At 38.2% G+C, this 20,845-nt stretch overlaps 2 protein-coding genes across 6 annotated transcripts; one reads left to right on the plus strand and one right to left on the minus strand.

Annotated features, from left to right (window-relative positions):
• The first annotated feature begins 94 nt into the window (after positions 1-94).
• Positions 95-20,230, plus strand: ANKRA2 (ankyrin repeat family A member 2). Of its 5 annotated transcripts, none has more exons than XM_088130462.1 (9): positions 95-715; positions 1,477-1,851; positions 3,923-4,081; positions 4,549-4,614; positions 5,533-5,630; positions 7,212-7,337; positions 8,484-8,550; positions 8,788-8,868; positions 20,098-20,230. In XM_088130462.1, the coding sequence occupies exons 2-9, from the start codon at positions 1,563-1,565 to the stop codon at positions 20,130-20,132; spliced, it is 921 nt and encodes a 306-aa protein (XP_087986588.1). In that variant the 5' UTR covers positions 95-715; positions 1,477-1,562; the 3' UTR covers positions 20,133-20,230. The 5 variants fall into 5 exon arrangements, with proteins under 5 accessions (XP_087986588.1, XP_087986589.1, XP_007438680.1 ...); XM_088130463.1 differs by lacking the exon at positions 20,098-20,230 and adding an exon at positions 19,785-20,016; XM_007438618.3 differs by lacking the exon at positions 20,098-20,230 and adding an exon at positions 9,766-11,363.
• On the minus strand, positions 13,453-20,596 carry BTF3 (basic transcription factor 3). The gene is made up of 6 exons (XM_007438621.4): positions 20,443-20,596; positions 20,024-20,092; positions 17,118-17,231; positions 16,750-16,951; positions 15,246-15,302; positions 13,453-13,732 (listed from the first exon to the last, which is right to left on the minus strand). Exons 2-6 carry the CDS (start codon positions 20,090-20,092, stop codon positions 13,686-13,688), a joined length of 489 nt encoding a protein of 162 aa, XP_007438683.1. The 5' UTR covers positions 20,443-20,596; the 3' UTR covers positions 13,453-13,685.
• Positions 20,597-20,845: the final 249 nt, after the last annotated feature.

Consider the following 20,845-nt stretch of genomic DNA (forward strand, 5'->3'; position numbering starts at 1 on the left):
GCTTCCGCCTCCCATTTCATTCCGCCAGATGGGGGCAGAATAAGCTAGAGGGAAGTCACTTTGCGATTCCCGCCTACCCTCGACAGACCTTTGCCTCAGGGGTTCCGTTGCTCTAAATTTATGGTGGCCTTTTCTCCATTCTTCTTATTCCTATGCTTATACAAGAGGGTAGAAGAGGTTGTGGAGACTAGGCAGAGTGGCCTCTGTCTCGGGGCTGGCTGGGTGCCTGCAATCCTCCAGGGGACCACGAGAGGGTAGTAAGGAAACAGATAAATCTAGTATCTGCCGCCGTGTACTGCCCTCTCGTGGTCTTCTGGAGGCTTGCAGCCCAGTTCAGGTAGCCGTAGCAACAGGGCCGCCCCTGCATTTCCGAGTCTTCCGTGTGCTTCAGCGGAAGTGACGTCATGGAACGGAATAACAACAGCCGCAGTTTGGTTGACAATGTGAGGAATGAATCGGGGCTACGCGACTGAAAGATGCCGAGGGGGAAGAGGAGGAACTCGGCGGCCTGTGGAAGTCAAGTGGGAGAGGTGACGCACAGCAGCCTCTGAGCCATAGTGGAAATCGCTAGTGCCGAAGATTTAGACCGGAGAGACCCGGGTTGGCTTAGATAGGGGTCTGCGAACGTGAGAAGAGCTGGGCTTGGGTCAGACCAAAAGCCTTTCGGGTCCAGCAGGTTGTTTCTTCTGCAGCTCGCTGGACGCTGGTTCTGGAGGTGAGGCATCCTTACGGAGGCGTCATTTGAAAATAAATAAAAATAGAGCCGCCCAGAGTCACCCATTGGGGGAGATGGGCGGCATACAAATTTGAAAATAAAATAAATAAATAAAATTTTAGTTTCTGTGAACTTGTTTCATCTCTAGGGCATTTAAATTGGTTGTCATTGCCATATCATGTGGCAACAAAACCATAAGTTAGCTGTGTCCTATAGAAAGAAATACTGGTTTCATGTTTCAGTTCATAGGCAACCTTCCTGAATAAAAGAAAACGCTATGAGATGCCTTCGCTTATAAATTCATGGTAGAAAGGTGGAACTTAGTTCTTTATCTAAATTAAAATGTCACGTTCAGGACTGCATTAGCCCTTTATACTGCATATAGTGAAACCTGTGCAAAGTTTGCAGTGAAACTGGCAAAGGGAAGTCCCCAAATACCCTACCATGGATGCTTGATGTGTAGCTCTATGTGAGATCATCAATCATTGTTTATGAAAAGAGGTCCTTCTCAATTTCTAAGACTTCTCCTATCTGGTGCTGATTGCCCTGTAACGTAGTAAAAATCTGATTTGAGTAGAGTTTAATATAAACATTGTAGAGACCGTCTTGGGATTTTCCTTATCATACACAGAAGATGGAGAATATTCTGTACTAATCAAAATTAATTAGTTCATAATGGTGACTGTTATTTTTACTTTGCACAGTAAACTGAGTCAGTGCCACAATGTTCTAATTTACTGATATTTTGTTTCCAACTATAGATTATTAGAAATCTCAACCACTGACATTGAAGAAGAGAATACATCAAATACCTTAAGAAAGAGGTTACATAACTGAGATTCAGATCATGGAGTCTTCAACCAATCTAGATGTTGATGCCCAGCTAATTGTGGAAGATTGTGCTGGTACCTTTAGCCTGTCTCATATGCCAGATATTAAAGTTGAACACCACATTGAGTCCAGTGTGGAGGAAGGACCAGCTCAGAGTGTTGCCATGGGAATGAAATTCATTTTGCCCAATAGGTTTGATATGAATGTGTGTTCCCGATTTGTCAAGTCATTGAATGAAGAGGATAGCAAAAACATTCAAGATCAAGTGAACTCTGACCTTGAAGTGGCATCAGTATTATTTAAAGGTCAGTTTTTAAAAGTGTTTCTTTTCAGGGATAATGCTGCCAAAGCAAATGAACATATGGGTGCAATTGAACACTGTACATTTTTCTTATTTAAAGAATGGTCTTAAATTTGGTTTAACATTCCACTTTACCTGACCCAATATTTCTTCCCTGTTTTATTGCTGGTATTTGACACTGGCATTCTGCCATTTTTATATGTAAAGTGGTCTGAACTTTCCATGCTTATGAATCTACTCAATATTTGGTCTCAGACATATAAATAATAATTTAAGGATAAAAATAGAATAATTTCTTATTATAATGATTGGGTCAGTCCAATCCAAAATACTAAATAGGTTAATTTTATTTATTTATTTTATTTGTATGGCCGCCCATCTCATCAAGGGACTCCGGGCGGTGAATAAAATTTAAAAAATAAAAACAATTAAAATAATGCAAACATTAAAATACATAGCAGCTGAGAATAAAGCACCCATCATAATGACTAAATTAATCACGAAATGGGTCCCTGCACACACTTGGGACCCCAAGCCTGGGCACAGAACCAGGTCTTTAAGGACTTACAAAAAGCCAGCAGTGTCATGGCCATCCTGATCTCCAGAGGGAGAATGTTCCATAAGGCAGGTGCTACGGCAGAAAAGGCACCTCTTCTAGGCCCCGCCAACTGGTATTCCTTAGCCTGTGGGACCCGAAGCATGCCCATACTGCCTGACCGGATTGGACTGGTAGAAACAACTGGGGAGAGACAGTCCCTCAAGTAACCTGGTCTCAAGCCATGAAGGGCTTTAAAGGTGAAAACCAGCACCTTGAATTGCACCTGGAAGCACACTGGCAACCAATGCAGCTCACAGAGTAGAGATGTTACACACGCTGAATAACCAGCTCCGTTTATTACCCATGCTGCTGCATTCTGCACCAGTTGAAGCTTCCAAATGCTCTTCAAGAGCAGGCCCATGTAGAGTGCATTGCAGTGGTCCAAACAGGAGGTCATGAGGGCATGAGTGACAGCAGGGCCTCCTTGTCCAGGAACAGGCACAACCTGTGTGCAACCCAAAGGTGTGCAAAGGCCCTCCTAGCCACGGCTGCCACTTGCTCCTCAAGCAGGAGCCATGAGTCCAGGAAGACCCCCAGATTGCACACTGGGTCTGTCTGAAGCAATGCCACGTCATCCAAGACCAACGATGGAAAGTCCCCAGCAACAGATGGTCCAAACACCCAAAACCGCTCAGTCTTGCTTGGGTAGAGCTGAAGCCTGTTGCACCCCACCCAGGCCCCCACAGCGTCCAAACAGTCCAGAAAGGACATCCACAGCACCACTCAGGCAGCCTGGGGTGGAGCTATAAAGCTGGGTATCATCAGCATACTGGCAATACCTCACCCAAACTGTTGGATGACCTCACCCAGCAGCCTCATGTAGATGTTAAACAGGAGGGGAGAAAGAACCAAGCCCTGAGGCATCCCACAAAGTAGGGGGCATGAATTGGACCTCTCCCCTCCTATTAACACTGACTGGAACCTGCCCCTGAGGAAGGAGGAGAACCAACACAGCACTGTGCTGCCCACCCCCAACTCCCAGTTCAGAAGGATACCATGATTGGTAGTATCAAAATCAGCTGAGAGGTCAAGAAGAGCTAAGATTGATGCACTACCCCCATCCCGCTCCCACCAGAGGTCATCCAAGAGCATGATCAATGCCATCTCCATCCCATACCGTGGCCTGAATCCTGACTAAATGTTTTCTCCAATCAGGTAATTAAAATGTCATGACAAGCTAGCATTCAAAAATATTCTTATTAGGCTCAAACAAGCATATTATACATATTGCCTAAATACTCTCATTTGCCTTCAGATGCCAAATGTGGAAACTGAGTCCATGATTTATTTAGCATTTCACATAATTTGGACATGTTATCCTCCTAATTATGCAAAATCTTGAGCCAAGGATAAGCTCTGTCTTTTGATGCTGGTTTCTTAAGAACTGAATAAATATTATTATAAATTAGAAATTTATTCTACAATAAAATAGTGTTATATTACCACAGTATTCTGACAGCTGCTTTTTTTTACCTAGCTGAGTGCAATATCCACACTTCTCCTTCTCCTGGGATTCAAGTAAGACATGTCTATACCCCATCAACTACTAAGCATTTTTCACCTATCAAGCAGTCAACCACCTTAACTAACAAGCACAGAGGAAATGAAGTCTCTACAACACCTTTGCTTGTAAACTGTAAGTGTTCCTCTGTGGAAGGAATAAGTTTGGGCACAGTCCCAGAAATATCTTCTATTCATGCACATATACAGAAGCCCTCAAGAGCCTTCAGGCAGCTTTGGCTGCTTTGTACCACAGATCCAGAGAAGTGCTTTACTCATGAGAGATATCTTGTACAGCCATATTGCTTTATAACAATGAAAGATTATTGAAATGAAGCTCTCACTTCCTTAATACATGTTGTCTTTTTATCAGTTTCCAACCCCTGTGGCTGGTTTCATATATCATACTAAACCAAAATGTGGATGGGTGGGGTTAGTTAGGGTTCAGTGTGTGAACCTAAGTGGTTTATGCAGCAAAACAAACCATAACTTAGTACAGTATGTAGCATAAACCTAGCTTATGTGCCTGTGGTGTTCCTGGTTATTCACAGAATTTGGTTATTTACTGAATCGTTATATGGTTTTCTGCTGTTGCCTTTGCAGCTTTGTCTGTTCACCAGCTGGCAGCTCAGGGAGAAATGTTGTATTTAGCTACACGCATAGAACAAGGTAAGAATCGATTTCTGGGTTTTGTTTTGTTTTTTTGGCAGAGGTGATATGCTGCTAGGTGAGGTCTATACTGGAGCTCTTTTTTTAAGAGAGTTTCCATTTCTTCCTCACATTGTCCATTCTTTTTCTCCATTTACTTTGAAATACTTCCAAATCATATAGGTTTAATTAATCATGATGTCAAATCGTTTTATATCAGCATTGATACAAATATTGATACAACCAACAACTATGTATCAGCATTATAGAAACAAAAGATTTAAAAGCAGTATATAGACTTGAATTATGGGACTTCTATGCTCTTTCTTTGGGAAAATATATTTAGCAGCAAGCCTTTTCTCGTACTATAACATTGTTGTCCAAGGTATCCTGTAATTTTGGTGCATCATGTGATGTGGGCAAGGGAACATCCTCCTAATAAAGGAGTTTTGTTTCTATTGTACAAGCTTCTTCTAATGCCATCATTGTTCAGTTCTGACAGTATTCCCTATGATACTGCCTACACTGCAATGTCATCATAGATAATTTTGTTTGTTACCTTTGAGATAACCATTTGATGAATGTAGACAACTAATTATGAATGCTTTTTTAGAATATAAATAGTAATTCTTAATTTCACCAAGGAAATTCTTAGAATTTTTTGTGATATACAACTGCTGTAGGAATATATGGGAAAATATTTTTACGTAATTAAAACATAATTTATTTAAACTAAAAAAAAAACAGAAAAAGTTGTTTTAATATGTCAGACTGTCTGTGCAGCCCAGAGATGGCTGAATCTTGGGCCAAACATAGCTGCAGAGCATCTTGTGCAACTCCCAGAGTATTGTGAATGGGGTGCAGGTTTTGGCAGTAGCTTGGGTAATTTGGGGGCAGAATAAGTGGAAAGATAGTTGATCTGTATGTTTTGTTAAACAGAAAATGTAATCAACCATATGGATGAAGAAGGCTTTACTCCTCTAATGTGGGCTGCAGCTCATGGGCAAATTGCAGTAGTAGAATTTCTACTCCAAAATGTAAGTGAAAACTATTCTATTTTATACATGTCTAGTGATGCAGCAAATAGATATGTCTCTTTCCATCTTCAATGTAAATCTTCAAGTGAAATTTAAAGAAGTAGTATCAGTGCCAAGAGAAAACATAAAAATTGAGAAATGAGTATGCAAGTGTTGTGAATGTAGCTTGCATGCCAGACTTCAGACTCACAAGCCACATTCCCCATGAGTGAAAATTGTCTCCTTGTTAAGAACAGAACAAGATTTTCTGGCCTCTCCTGCTGGGTATAAAAAATATTTGGTCTGTTCAGAAGCCAGAAAGAAGTTTATAGAGAGAGTCTGGGTACAGAATGGCATTTCCATCTTCCTCAGCGGCCTATGATCAATTTTGGAATCTCCAAGCAGCTGGAGAAGTCCAGGAAATTGAATGAGAGGACCATTTGGTTCAGGAAACCTTCTGTTTCTGTAGAACTAGGTAAAACATATAAAAAGGAATTTGAACTAGGGATTTTTAAAAATTATTTTTGCTTTCTATTTTTCTTCATTTAGTACAAATTATGGAACTGGGTATTTAATTTCAGTGTTCATCCATATTTCAGGCTATGCAATGAAGATGGATTTTTTTTCTTTAGAATTTTCTGGTGATCTGTAATATTCTGAACCTCTCCTTATGATCTGTAATATTTTGTGCAGAGGATTCTTAATTTGTAGGAATCCACTGCTGCCTTGTGATCTGTCCAGAATGGTGTATTTTTTAAAAGATTTCTTTTGGATGAACTAATTTGCAAGCTGCTGTGTTACCATGGCCAGGGTTGTTCTTACCATGACAGAAGGTGGCAGCAGAAATTATCAAGCTGTTACCCCAAAACAGATGGTGGGATAAGAGTGTGAAGACCCAGAGGGCATCTGGGAAACAAGATTTAGAACCATCAGCCTTTTACCTTGTGGGCTTCAACCTCATTACAGCAAGTAGGCAATAGCAGTAGTGCTCAGAGTGATTTGATATAGCTGCTGAGAGATACAGGTTGCAGTTATAAATGATACTGCATTGGTCTCATATTATTTCTTGGAAGTATTTCTTCCATTTATAGAAATAGTTTCATGTCCAGATTGTTAATTCTCCCATTTCTACATTTCTATATATCTTATGTTGATACTTTCAACAGGAACAATAAAGAACCTTTTTTCCCAGAATGCACAGATGAGGCATTATCATACTAAATGATAGACTCATCAGTACTTAAAATATTGTTTCGCATTCATGTTCTAAAAGAGGGATGGTGGGAAATATAATGACTGAAGATATGTGATTATTATTTAGGAATGTAAAAGCTGTTATAAATAAAAACTGTTTGATGGGCCAGAATCAAGAAGTAATTGTTTTAAACTCCAACAGAGGTGGAATGTATGTATAAGAAGAAAGAGTGGCTCATTTGAACAAATTGTTCCATGGCACTTTAGAGATGCCGTGCTGATTTTAAAGAAGCAAGTGGCTATATAGTATAACGGTAGTTTGATCCTTGGACTTAGGAGAGTATTTGAGCCATGGGTTCCACACATGGATGATTCTGTTAATGAAAACAGTGCTGTTTTTCCTGACAGGGTGCAGACCCACAAATCTTGGGGAAAGGGCGAGAGAGTGCACTGTCATTAGCATGTAGTAAAGGGTATACAGACATTGTCAAGATGCTGCTTGATTGTGGAGTTGACGTAAATGAATATGACTGGGTAAGTCTCTCAATGGGAGTGCAGGTGCCTTAATATGTAACACTGAACTTGATATGCCTCTAGCAGAGCATAAAGAGTGAATGTTCTCTTTAGAAATTTCATTTCAATTTCTGTTCTTTATATGATACTCCTTGTTTCCTGAATAGTTGATATGGTAAATTGGATTGTATAAATGTATTTGGCTTTCTTTTCTTTGACTGTATAATTCAGGGTTCTGGCTCTTCATACCAATCAAAATGACCAAGATAACTTTCAAGGGAATTATGTTACTTAGGTGCCATCAAGTTAAGCTTGACACTGATGACTAGATAGATAAATGTCTGCCATTTTAATGCATTTCGCAGAATTCTTCTACAATATTTTTACAATCTATTTAATCTTGTCCATCCATCTTATCTGCTTCTTCCTCTTCTTTTTCCTTTAACCTTTAACCTTCCCAATTAATCTTGGAAAGGAATACCTACTGAGTCTGGTTTTTCTGCAATTTCTGCTGTCTGTCATCTTATAAAACCATAATAGTACCTTCTGGCCTGGTTTAATTCCTGAGCACTTTCTTGTAGTTGTTGTTCCAGGAATTGAGGGCACTGAGGGCAACCTGTGGCTCATAGTTCCTTCCCACACCCCATGTGGCCATGATGTGCCATTCCATCAATGACACCTGAGTGCTTCCTGCAGCATTCCGGTCAGCAGGCTGAGTCCAGCCACAAGGAAGCCACCCAGCTAGTGGGTTGAACTATCTGTGGATGCTTTGCCACTTTGCTCAAAAACTCGGTAGGAAGAGAAATTAAGAATTTGGTCTTTAGAAGCAACAATACATATATGTGCAGGCAAAAGCCTGGTTCACAAAAGAAAATCCACCTCTCTTTCTCTCTACTGCTCCCTCCCTCCTTTCCCAATTTCTGTTAGAAAAAAGGAGAACAGCGTTAACTTACATCTGTTTATATTCTTTAGAGAAGCTTGGCAGAATGGTAAACATCCTTCTTTCTTCCACCTTTTATGCACATGATTTGGATAAGGAAAAGTGGATTGGGACCATGTAATACACTTTGCTGATAAACTAAATTAAAATTTGGGGGCCAATTGCTTTATCATTCACCTGTGCAAAGGAATTGCGTTCTTTAAATTTTCTTTTTTTTTTTTTTTCAGAATGGTGGTACACCCTTGCTCTATGCTGTTCATGGGAATCATGTGAAATGTGTCAAAATACTCTTAGGTAAGTATTGTTAATATAAATTAAACCTGCAGTGGTCAAACTGTGTGCCGTGGCAGTGAACTCACAGGGGTGCTGCAGGGTATTTTGCTACATAATAAATAGAACTGAGAGTTCACTGCAGTGCCCTCGGGGCATTGTGAGCCAAGAAAGTTTGGGAACCTCTGGATTAAGCAATGAAGTTAAAAATGCATGTACATGCTACTGAATCAGTGCTTAGTATCATTTTGTTTTAAGTAGAACATGGTGCTGATCCAACCGTAGAAACTGATTCTGGATATAATTCCATGGATCTTGCTGTAGCCTTGGGCCATCGTAGTGGTGAGTATTCAAGCAGTTTTTAACAAACTGTTGCTGTTCTTTTTTCTATCAATTGCTTAGTTTAACCACTTAATAACTCAGATTTTGTTTATGAGCATACAAATGGGTATTTTAGAACCATATTCTGTTTAATCAGAACTCCCAAGTTTACTGCTGCTTCTTCAGCATTTACTATTTACAGAGCTTGCATAGCTATGCAAAGATAAATATTGTGTCTCCATTCCCCTGTCAAGATCAAAACCTTTTTATGTCTCCCCACTCATGTTGTAAATTGCTCTCTGCTTATTTTTTCTGTAAAAAAACAAAAGGGGGGGGACACTGAGAACTAAGCTTCCCTCTAATACAGGTTCTTTGTTGTAGTAGAGCATGATCAAGAGAAGATACAGTAGAACTCACTTTAATAAGCTGCAAAACCATCAGGTGTGTAGCTGTGTGAGGAGCACATATGTATTTGCGATGACACATTATACACAGACATGTATAATGTTGGATCCTACTGATGGTGCTTGTGTCACCATTGAGGTCAAGGCTTGGGAAGAGCCTTTACTCCTAACAGTGCACCCAAACAGCAATCCTTATTTTTTCCATATAGAAATGAAGGGTACCTTTCACTTATTATAAAAAAGTGAACGAGTAAAAAATCAATATCTTGTTGTATCAAGAATTTAAAATTTTTCCCAAGATCACTAACCACAGCCACTCAGAATTAAGTGGGTATAACTTGGTTCTTTTTCTTCACAAGTGTAGTCAGTTGTGTATTGGAAACTGATAGGTGCGTGCATAATATATATCAACTATTAACAAAATCTCAATGTAGCCTCCACATCTTTCAGTGTTTTTAGAAGAGCCCACCAGTTTAAAGAATTGAATACTAACTGTGTTTCCTCCCCATTTCAGTTCAACAGGTTATTGAGACTCATTTATTAACACTCCTTCAAAACATCAAGGAATAATATTATCATAGCTGTGGAATAGGTGAAGAAATGGGCTTCATTAGAATACCTATCAACATAAAGGCTTGGAATTTTTTTATGGTACCTTAGTCCACTCTTCATTCTTACTACCTACCAAATGTGTTTGAAATGGTAGGTTACTGGCATGCATATTTAGCAGTTGATTATAATAGAAGATACTGCCTTTTGTCCCAGCAAACCTTTCCTGTGCCATAGTGCTGGTTTATTGTTCCAATGTTTCAGTAGGGTCTATGGCATTAGAATTCCTCTAGGTTTCAATGTTTAGATAAGAAAATGGGTACTAATAACACAGCACTTGAAAGGTGAGTTCAGAAAAACTTTATGGGTGTTTATTCAAGCCATTGTTTCTTCTCTTTTGGGTAATATTTTAAGTGAACCATTTTTCATCTGAGGGATGTTCATAGATGTTTTAAAATTCAAACCTATTCTGTTTCTATTTCATAAAATGTATACCACACTTGAAAAAGGAATTGTAAAGTATTATGACAATGTACAAAATCATATCCCATGCTGATGTATGATTTATTTTATACATTTTAAGTAGATAGCAAGATAAATGTTTAGATCATATTAAAGACATACTATCCAGCACTTTGATTCAGTTGGTGCCAACAGGGCATTGTAATGTGCAGTTCATGTGGCTATTTATTTTCATGTACAGACAAGTCAGTTCTTTGCTACACTTAGGAAGGTTTTTTCTTCTTTTTTGCTGTTTACACCCTAATAGCAACTGACTTCTAAAATCTTTACTAGTCTGCAAAGAGCAGATGGACAGAATTCTGTTTTACTCTAATATAGCTTGTTCTATTTCTGTGCCGCCGTTGAAATTCACAGGCTGAACATGATTTTCTACTATAGATTTAAGTATTTGAATTGGATAGAGGAATAATATATATACAAAAATATAGCTGGTCAGGGCTATAACTTGGAATGGCTGAAAAATTCTTAACATTAACACACTATTACAAATTAAGTAATAGTGGTTTTAATTAAGAGCCACCTAAAAGAATAAACGTATCTCATTGTAATGCTTGTTCAAAGCCTTTGATTTTAGAAACGTGATCAAAAATACTGACTACTAAATGAAATTATTCTGGATTGTAACAAATTAGCAACCCATCCATTTTTGCATTCAATAGATAGTAACCTGAATATTATTAATCATATTTATTGCATGTTATATGGAACTGTTAATTCTCACACTAAAACACAAAAAGCACGAGGTAAACATGTTTCATTGAAAATGCTGAAATATGTCTCTACACTGCTATGGGAAAATTGTGCAATACTTGATATATGGTAGGTTCTCCTACTATGAGAATCTTACTAGCCAAAGAGAATTGTTTAGATTCTGCTACTTAAATTTTAGGTGGCTGAAAACATGTGTACCTCTCAATGTGTATTTAATATGCTATGTGTTAGTATTATTTTATTCCCATGCCTTCTGAGATAAAATGCTGTTTTTTGGTTTTATAAAATTGTGACTTGAAAACAAACTTACATTTTTTAAACTGTTTTCAAAGTGGTTACTTTATATAAAGTACAACTTGTGTTTTTGAGCTGTTGTCTATCATGATTTCTTTTTAAATCTGTTTTTGTATTTAGTACTTTTTAGAAAAAGCTTTTCCTTAGTATTTATAACCACAAGCAACCTACATGTTGCAGTCATTCCATACTTTCTTTTCACCATTAAATAGTATAGCAGTTGTCACATTTTTTCCTGTAGATCACTGAAATTGCTAAAGATGTTAGCAAACCATTCACATGTAGTATTGCCATATAAATAAAAATGCACGAGTCATCTTGATAATTTTTCTTCCACAATAGCATATTTAAATCAAAGACTGTATTCTAAAACCTCATAAAACCCTGGAAGTTTTATTGAAAGCAGCTAGACAGCATCAACACAATATAGCTATCTGGTAAAATAGATGTAATTCCTGCCACTGGCTAATAATAGATAATAGTTGGGTTATTGCAGGTATTATATATTTCCCTACAGTATAACCTTTCCAGTCAGACTGCAGTCTGAGATCCTCTCATCTACAGTAGTCAATTTTTAAGGAGTATAATCTTGTTAAAATGGGGGGATGCTCTATACTTCATGCAGCTTAACTGCTTTTGTTTTATAACTGAGGACAAGGATTTGCCCATGATCATTTTCTTAGCAGCAGCATGGAACTGATTTGCCACTATCTTCTTCCAGAATATTGTTTCAACTTTTCAGTGCAGCCTACAGTTCTGGGATTTCCTAGTGATCCTTCATCCAAATAGTACCCAAGACAGACTACTTAGCCATGACATTAATTACTACTAAGAAAAAAAGGCTTATTTATGTTATTTTAGAGTACAAATTGCTCTTCAAATGTATTCATCTTGCCTGTGCCTATCTTTTTTAAATAGGCAACTTAACACAACAAAAGCCCTTCTTTGATCTAAGACTGAAATACAGATTTTTACACCAAGTTTTTGTCCAAACATCAGTGTAGCTAATGCATTAAAATTAATATTTTACCTAAAAATCAATTCAACCAAGGGACAACATCCACTGACATGAACTGTTCACTAGTGAACATTACTGTATTGATGTCTACTGTACTCATAAGTTTTTCTGTGAGATAGCAGTGTCTAAACAATCTTGTTTCCAATTCAATATTATTCTTTGTACCTAGCAGAATGAACACAATTCTGCTGCTAATGATCCAGTTACTCAAGATAAAGCAGAGTCATTTGGTGCTTTGTTGTCAAACTGCTGTCTCAAAAGTAAAAACAAAATGGAAATCAGAATGACCACTGATGGTGGTAGTTAGATCTATGGATTGCAGTGATTCTGAACAATTCTTTATATTAACTTCCACATGGAAAGGAAAATGGCAATAGCTGTAAAGAATAAACTAAGGGGGGAAAAATCACCCTATCACTAAAATCACAGTAACTCAAAGATTAATCCTGATTATTTGGATGTATATTGTAGATACTTTTAGGCTCATTTGAAACCCTGTGACCTTATTCTTCTGCATTGCCCAAACAACATTTTATAGCTATATCTAGTAAATAAAGATTACTGATACATTATAGAGTTCTTCATATTCACTTAAACAAAAAAGAATTAAACTTGGAGGGATACGGTGTATGTTAAATTATATCCTAAGTTACCCTTCTCCGTTTTAGTATCCTCAACATCAGTTAGATTTCATCTCTTATAATTCCCAAATAATATACAGTAGCTGCCCTGCTGGTTAAGAACTTAGAGAGCTGAAGTCCAGCATATCCAGAGGAGACCAGATAAAGGCTATGCTAAACCAACCTTAAAGCCTTTAGCTAAAAGGCTGAGTATTCATAACACTCAGCTATCTAACCTGCTTGTCTTGTATTCAGGTCAAATCTGGACCACCAACAATAATCTAGTTGTGACCTTAAGCCCAGTTCAGTATGTTGGAATAAATATTTATAATAGGTAATGCAACAGAGGTGGACCTGGAAGATCTTTAACTTATTATCACATCATCTGTGATTTCCTTTGACAAGATTTAAAACCAACAAGCTCCGTTTCCCACCACTATCACAAGTAACTAATTATTTTGAATTACATACAAAAATACCAATAAAGTATTTGCCTAAAGATTTAGTCTTTATTAGCTTTTTGACTTAGTACTTTTCCATTTTGTGCACTTCTAGCCCACCTGCATCGTGCACTAACAATAACTGAAGAGAGCTGCATTGAAGGGAGTTTCCAAATATTACAGATCTTAAGACTAAGATCAGTACAAAATATTACAAATAAAAGTCACAATATAAAATAGCAGCTCCACATAATTTTCAAGTTTTACTGAACATGACAATTCAATTTGCTTCATTTTTGGAAGCCTCATCAAAGTTCTCCACAAGATCTGAAAAGGAAAAAAATGGAATGAGTTCTTTTTAAGTGAAAAAAGTGTTATTTTAAAGCTTATGCCAAAATCAAAAACATTTCAGAACTGCATATCTATCAGAGGGCATTAAGCATTAAAGCTTCCTACATAACTATACAACTATCTCTACCTCACATAAACCAAGCTGACAGAAGTAATACATTGTAATGCAATTATTTTTTAATCAACTACAGGTAGTCCTTGAGTTACGTCCATTTGTTCAGCAACCATTCAAAGTTATAACAGCACTGAACAAGGGGGACTTAAGACCTGTCCTTGGAATTCTGGCTGTCATAGTGTCCCCGCAGTCATGTGATTCCAATCCAGGCACTCAGCACCCAGGTTGTGATTACATCGCAGCATCCCATGGTTGCCATTTGCGACCTTCTTTGCCAGCTTCCAACAAGCAAAGTCAATGGGGAAACCAACAGAGGTCACAAATGCTGAACACATGATGTCCTCACTTGATGACCCACGGTGATTCGCTTAACAACGGCAACCAGGAGTGCTGGAACTACTGTCCCTAAGCAGCACAGTCACATGACGTCATGCTTTATGATGTCACTTAGCAACAAAAATTCCGGTCCCAATTGCTGTTATAAGCCGAAGACTACCTGTATACACCAGAAGCCCAACCACATATTCTACCCTTCTGGATAACAAAAATTGAGGTCAAGAAAGTATTTCCAACTATCTAAAGTCATAAGAACACAAAATATTCAAATCTTTTCAAATTCTGTCCACTGACCATTCCAACCCTAAAACAAAACATTTTGCATGTCATGTATATTTCTCTGCAGGTAGTCCTTGTTCAGTAACCACAATAGGGACCAGCAATTCAGTTGTTAAGCTGCCCAAAAGCACGTGAAAGAGGGATCCAAATTTTTCTCTCCAAAAATTCCATCTAAACTCTGATTGGTGTTCAGAAGGGATAGACCCTGTCAATTTGAGTAATTCCGTGGCAGACTTCCTAGTAAAATCCCAGACTCATCTTATGGCTGAGTCTCATCCTTCAGGTAGTTATGGCTTTAAAGGACAACTCCAGTTCTTTGCACTAAACTGAGGCACAACTGGCAGCAAGAACAGCAGATACAATATTATTGATAGAATGCACTCTGAATACTCAATACCCATAAGCACCAGAGCAATTTTGAAGGAACACCATATACAGCACTATATACAGTGTAATAGTCCAGTCTAGATATAACCATCATGTGTAATGGAAGAATAATGAACTACTTGCAATCCTATGCAGATTCTAGCCACTCTTAGCTACCACTATCAGCTGTGCTTCCATAGATAATGTTAGGTTCAGGATTTAAACAACCCCTTCATGAGTTGAATATTCCATTACGTTCAACTGATTTCCTCATCTACAGTACTTCTCTTACATACATTACCTTACATTTGTTTACTTTCATTTATCCCAAAACAGGTATAAGCACCTACTCACATTTTAATAAAAATAAGAAATGAGGCTAACAATTCTTACCTGGAACTTCATCATCATCTTCTTCTCCAGTAGCAAGAGGTGCTTTTCCATCCACAGCTAAAATCACATATTAAGACATGGATGAGGTATCTCTTATCTAATATTTTCACCTTCCATCACAATGTCTCTTACTCACTTACCTCAGAATAAGTCCCACTGAACTCAATGGGAGTTCCAAATAGGCACATAGAATTTGTGAATGTAATATATTCAATAGAATAGGCCACCCAAAAGTCTGTCTAGAATTTTGTTTTCCAAAATAGTCAATTTCACATGTATATAGTTTGCTTTTAGGCAAGAATGACCCCAAAATTGCATGCAATAAATTAAGGAACAATCAGTCCAACATTATTCAAGCTAGAAAAAAAATGTTCACACTTCTCCCAAGGTAAAAACAAAAGCATTTCCGATTTTAATCATGTATTCAAGAAAGTAATATGTAATAATTTTCAGCAAATCTCCACCTTGTTTCTCTAGCCTTGAAAAAGTGAACCACATATATTTATTCACCAGTTTCTTTGCAGAAAATCTGGCTATTCATACTCATTAGTCATGGGGAAATGTTAGGTTTCTCTCTTCTTCACGAACTAAGAAAAAAAATGGACTTGCAGTTTTCTTAATTCATGAAAAAAAAAAATCTTAACAGAGGAACAGAGCTATCATTCCTCTTCCTGATTCCACCCTTTGGAGGTGGGGATGAAAGATGACATCTGAATTACCTGAAATTTCAGATAATACTTTTTTGCATGACACTCTTATAGAGTTTTCCTAACTACTAGGCCACTACAAAGCAATTTTTGCCTATTTCCTATTACAAGCATGAAGATTCCAGTAAGCAGTCTATTAGTTAAAAAATACTGCAGGTCACTCTTTATACTTGTGGGCCACATGAAACTCCAGTCTGTTTATTTGTGCCCTCTTGCTTTGGTTCAGATTGCTGGAATTCAGTCACACAATAATTAGGGTTGTCTTTAATGGAATGAGAAACAAAGTAAATAATTCTAATGTCTGTTAGGATCAATGCACCAATTTTCTTTTTAAAAGCCTAATTCCTCCAAGCAAAGACCTGATTTTTTTTCAGTTGTTCTTATGCTACTGCCATAATCCCTGCAGTACTAACTCTACACCTATTGTGAAGTTTTTGTGGCTCCCAGCCATAGTTAACCCGATTTATGCTAATTATACAAGAACTTGGCTCACTTTCTAAAACCTTCTCTGCACAACTCAGCATCTGGAATATAGTCTAAACACAGATCTTCTATACATTTGTCAAAAAGAACTTCTTCCACTGATCACTACACCATCTTCAATCTGGGCATCAAGTGAAAATCACAAGGAGTAATGTATCAAGTTCTAATTAAGAATGTGTTCCCATGAAAACTCAAATTTAGAGCCTTTTTCAGAAAGATTGCAAGCCTATCTATCTAGGTACTTAACATAAATGTTTTAAACCCTTTTCAGAATATTCGTTCTCAATTATAGTGTGTCTTTAAGTCCTACTTACATTGTTTTGGTAGTGCCTCTGCCAGTCTCCTTAAGCTTGTCAGACTGTCAGCCCCAAGCTGGTTTAAGATGCTAGGCAACATTTCAGTCAGCTGCTTTGTCTCAGCATGGCCTGTGATTGTGAAAGTGTTAGCAGCTAGCGAAGCTTGAACTTTAGGATTGTTGAAGTGAATTACAGTGCCTTGGTTGGTAAACATGTTGACCTACAATACAACAAATACAATACAACAAAAATATCTATGAATTGTACTAATAACTTTTGTTTTTATAAAAGTGAGCTTCATTTCATCCATTTCCTACTAAACTTCATTTCTTAAAATCAGCATTTCACCAAGTGTTTATAAGCACTGTGAAAGAAAAAGCTGTTACCTCTTCTATCCCAGATATGTTATTTACACCCAGCTTCTTTAAGGAAAACTGAAGTTTCTTGTCATCTGCTGTAGCTGTTCTGTGAACCACCTTCTTCTTTCTACGAGCAGTACCCTACAAAGAAAGAGTACATTTTTAACTCTCTTCAAAATATTGTCATTAGACACTTAATTTATGTAGAGTGCATAAATGTCAGGCAACATATCCCTGGATGCACTAAGCATTTTTTCCTTCTGCAAAAGCTAAGCAACTCCACTGATAAACAGGAATGAAGCTAGTTCAACAAAATTAGTTGAAGACAGACTTATATATAATATTTGCCCAGTAATCTGTTTCAAATGCTGAAAAGATATTTTTCAGGGAATCAACATAAAAATTAGCAACACAGATATATTTAACTAAAGAGCTCAATAACTTTTGGTAGATGGAACAATGAGTTTTGAAACACTATTACAATAATCTTTGGCGGAGTTTACCCCATTTTCTTTAATTCAGTTTTCTTGGGCAAACATACAGAATATCTGCAAAGAAAATCAAAGCAGTTAAACAAACCAATCCCATTTTTACAAGACATCCTCCACAATCCAGGTTCACTTTCTTTGGGGGGAGAACTGTGAGCAAAATGCTGTCAGGAGGCCAAAATGTTACAGAAATCATGGTAAGAGCCACAAGTAATGAGGACTGAACAAAAAAAAGGAAAGAATATAGTTCCAATCTAGTATGTTTTATAAGTCAGTGGGTCTAAATGATTGCAGAATGCTGTCTCAATGTTTTAAACCAGATAGGCCCCTTTCTGAATTACACCACATTCTTCGCAGAAATGGATTTTCACATTTTTGTTTGGCACCACTGCTTGTATATGCAGTAGAGATCATTCTAGCTAAGCAATTCTGAATTGTTGACCAAAATGGTGGCCACCAATTAATCAGCTATGGTATGTTTACATCCAAACAATGCTTAATTTTTAAATTTTCATTAACTGGATTTACATTAACCTGCCTTTCCTTCAGGGAAAAGTGACAAATATAGCATTCCATCCTCTAATTTTATGCACAGTAACTACAATGAGGGATCAACTGGACTGAAAGATAATGACTGGAATGTTACTCAATAAACCTTCATGGCTAAGAATGAGTTTGAACCCAACACCTTAAGGAGTACACCATACTAGCTCTCAAAACATATGTAAAAGGTTTAATTCAATTAAATAAATCCAACTAAATTCACAGGCTAAGACATCTTAGTCATTATTTTCAGTCTAAAAATTATGCTGCTTTACATTAATAACCATTTAAAGTTGTGTGTATGATGAAAATTATAGGTTCCAGCTGTAATATCCTCATGCTGGGACCTGAAATTCCACAGACTCCACCCTTAATTAAAGATAGGTTTCTAATGGAAACCGAGTCTAGTACTGTCCATATCAGAAAGCTACAATATACACATTTTGTACACAGACCATCGCTTCTCGGCCTTTTGGCTAAGATCAAGTGTGTAGTACACAGACCATGTTTAATCTTCAATCATAATCCTATACCTATCTATGCAAGAGCATCATATAATTTAATGGGCTTTCTTCCAAATAAGTGGCTATAGGATTACATTCCAAAGCATAATAACAATCAGCCTGATGGGAAAGTTAAGTTTTACTGAATTTGTTGAATCTTTAATTTAGGAACACATAGCATAAAAAAGTAAAGTCTGTTAACTAAAGCCCAACTCCTGATGCCCTCAAAGAAATGTCCATAGAGTTTTCTTGGTAACAGGATGTTTCTGGACTTCCCAGTCTAGCCTACAGCCCTAGTATCCCAGGGAAACCCCCATCGGAGTACTAACTAGGCCTAACCCTGCTTAATTTATTAGCCTTCAATATATTATAATTTTTAGTATACGATTTATTGCTAGCAAGTTACCTTTATCATATCAATTTCACAAATTGCCAAAGTCTTCCAAGAAATAAAGGTGTATTTATCAGGCACTTAACTACCACAGTTATCATGTTTTCATGGACAGCATTCTCTGGACAACCCTCCCTTTTCATTGGCCATGCTACCACCAACTCAAATATTATCATGTACAAAGTTTAAATATAGTACTGTCTGGCCAATTAATCATTTTCTTTAGAAGTTTCTTTAGAACACTTGCAAAGTTATGTTTAATGATTAGTTAAATCAGTGAAGATATAAGTACATTACATTGTTTCTTAGTTTGTATATATCTTTCCTCCAAAACAGAAAGAGTCTTAGTTCCTTCCCCTTTTTACTTCTCAATGAACTTAATGGCTATGCAAGTTAAGGAACGGCCTCCTCCTCAAACATGGCTCCTCACCTCAAACATGGTTCCTCACAATTACACAGACAGGCAGTTTTCTTGGCAACAGTGTGAAAGTGGCCAGCTGCTGTATTCTTCCTGGGATGTTTTTTTCAACTTTATAGTCTAGCCTACAACTCTGCTATCTCCTGGTGGTCTTTCATTCAAGTATTAAGCAGATCTGTCCTTGCTTAGCTTTTTAAAATCATAGATGGTCTCGCTATTCTATCAATTCCAACACTCCTTCTCACAATGTATGATTTGCTTGTTTACCTATTTAACAGTTAAATCATATAGAAATCAGGCCTATCCAAAAAACTTTCCTGAAAATAAATCTCACTGAATATTTCTCAACAGATCTACACAATACTAAACTACGTAGCTGAGGTTCAACTTCTTCCAACTCACCTCCCAAGCCAGTTACAAAGTCGAATTATACGAACAATTAATGAAAAAGTTTTAAATTATGAAAGCAACTTTGCCAGATTAAAGTCAGAGGCCTGTAGGGCGAGCCCACAACATGGCTACTGTGGAATGTAATTTGATGCGAGGCTAAGAAGAAAGAGGGACGAGAAATGGGAAATATCCCATCTTACCTTCCCACCGATGCGCACTTGGGCTTGAAGTTTAGCTAATTTTTCTTGATTCATGATCGTTTCTTTCATCTAAGGCAAAAAAAGGCAAAAGGGAGGATTAGACGGATAGAGCCGCAACGCCTCGATACCTGCGGGATTAAAGGGGACGTTCAAACGCTGCCCGGCCTTGCTCGGCTCAGCCTACGATAAACTGCAGCTTCCTCGCGCGAGAAGGCAACATCCGCTCCCGAAGCGCCGAGGGCTGGCAGGCGACCGGAATCAGGCAGCCACTTCTCGAGGCAGCACCGGGATTCTCCGCACTCAGGCCCGAGGCTTCTTCCCGACTCACAGGCCCACAAGGCGTCTCCCAGATAAGGATGCCGACCGCCACCAGCGACTTTTTGTCTCCCTCCCTCTTTCCCTCTTTGGCTTCTTCGTACCTTTGCGGGAGGAAACGGCCAGTTACGGACAGGCGAGGAGGCGAAGCCGCAGGAGAAAAGCGCCGAATCCAGGGGCCGCACGCGCAGGAAACCAAGATGGCCGCCGGAAAGGAAAATAGGCAGCAGCGACGCTGTGACGTAACCGGCGCTCTGCACACGCGTACTGAGCTCAATGTTGCCCCCTCTCCGGTTGATGCGTGCGCAGCCCTCATCCCGTTTAATCGCTGTGCCCTGGCTGGGGTGGAGACTGTAGCCCACTCTTCCGTCTTATTCGGCTACGGCCGGTGGCTGAGAATTCTGGGAATTATAGGGTGCTTGCAGGTACAATGGTAGTTCCAGTTGCTGTACCTGTTAATTAGGTCTCGTTCTGATGTGAAATACAAGCATTGTGCAGAGTGAGGTT

Source organism: Python bivittatus, unplaced genomic scaffold, assembly GCF_059951505.1.
Source record: "Python bivittatus isolate LINGU-HERP-01145 unplaced genomic scaffold, Pbiv_v1 ctg000850_np1212, whole genome shotgun sequence".
Lineage (NCBI taxonomy): Eukaryota > Metazoa > Chordata > Lepidosauria > Squamata > Pythonidae > Python > Python bivittatus.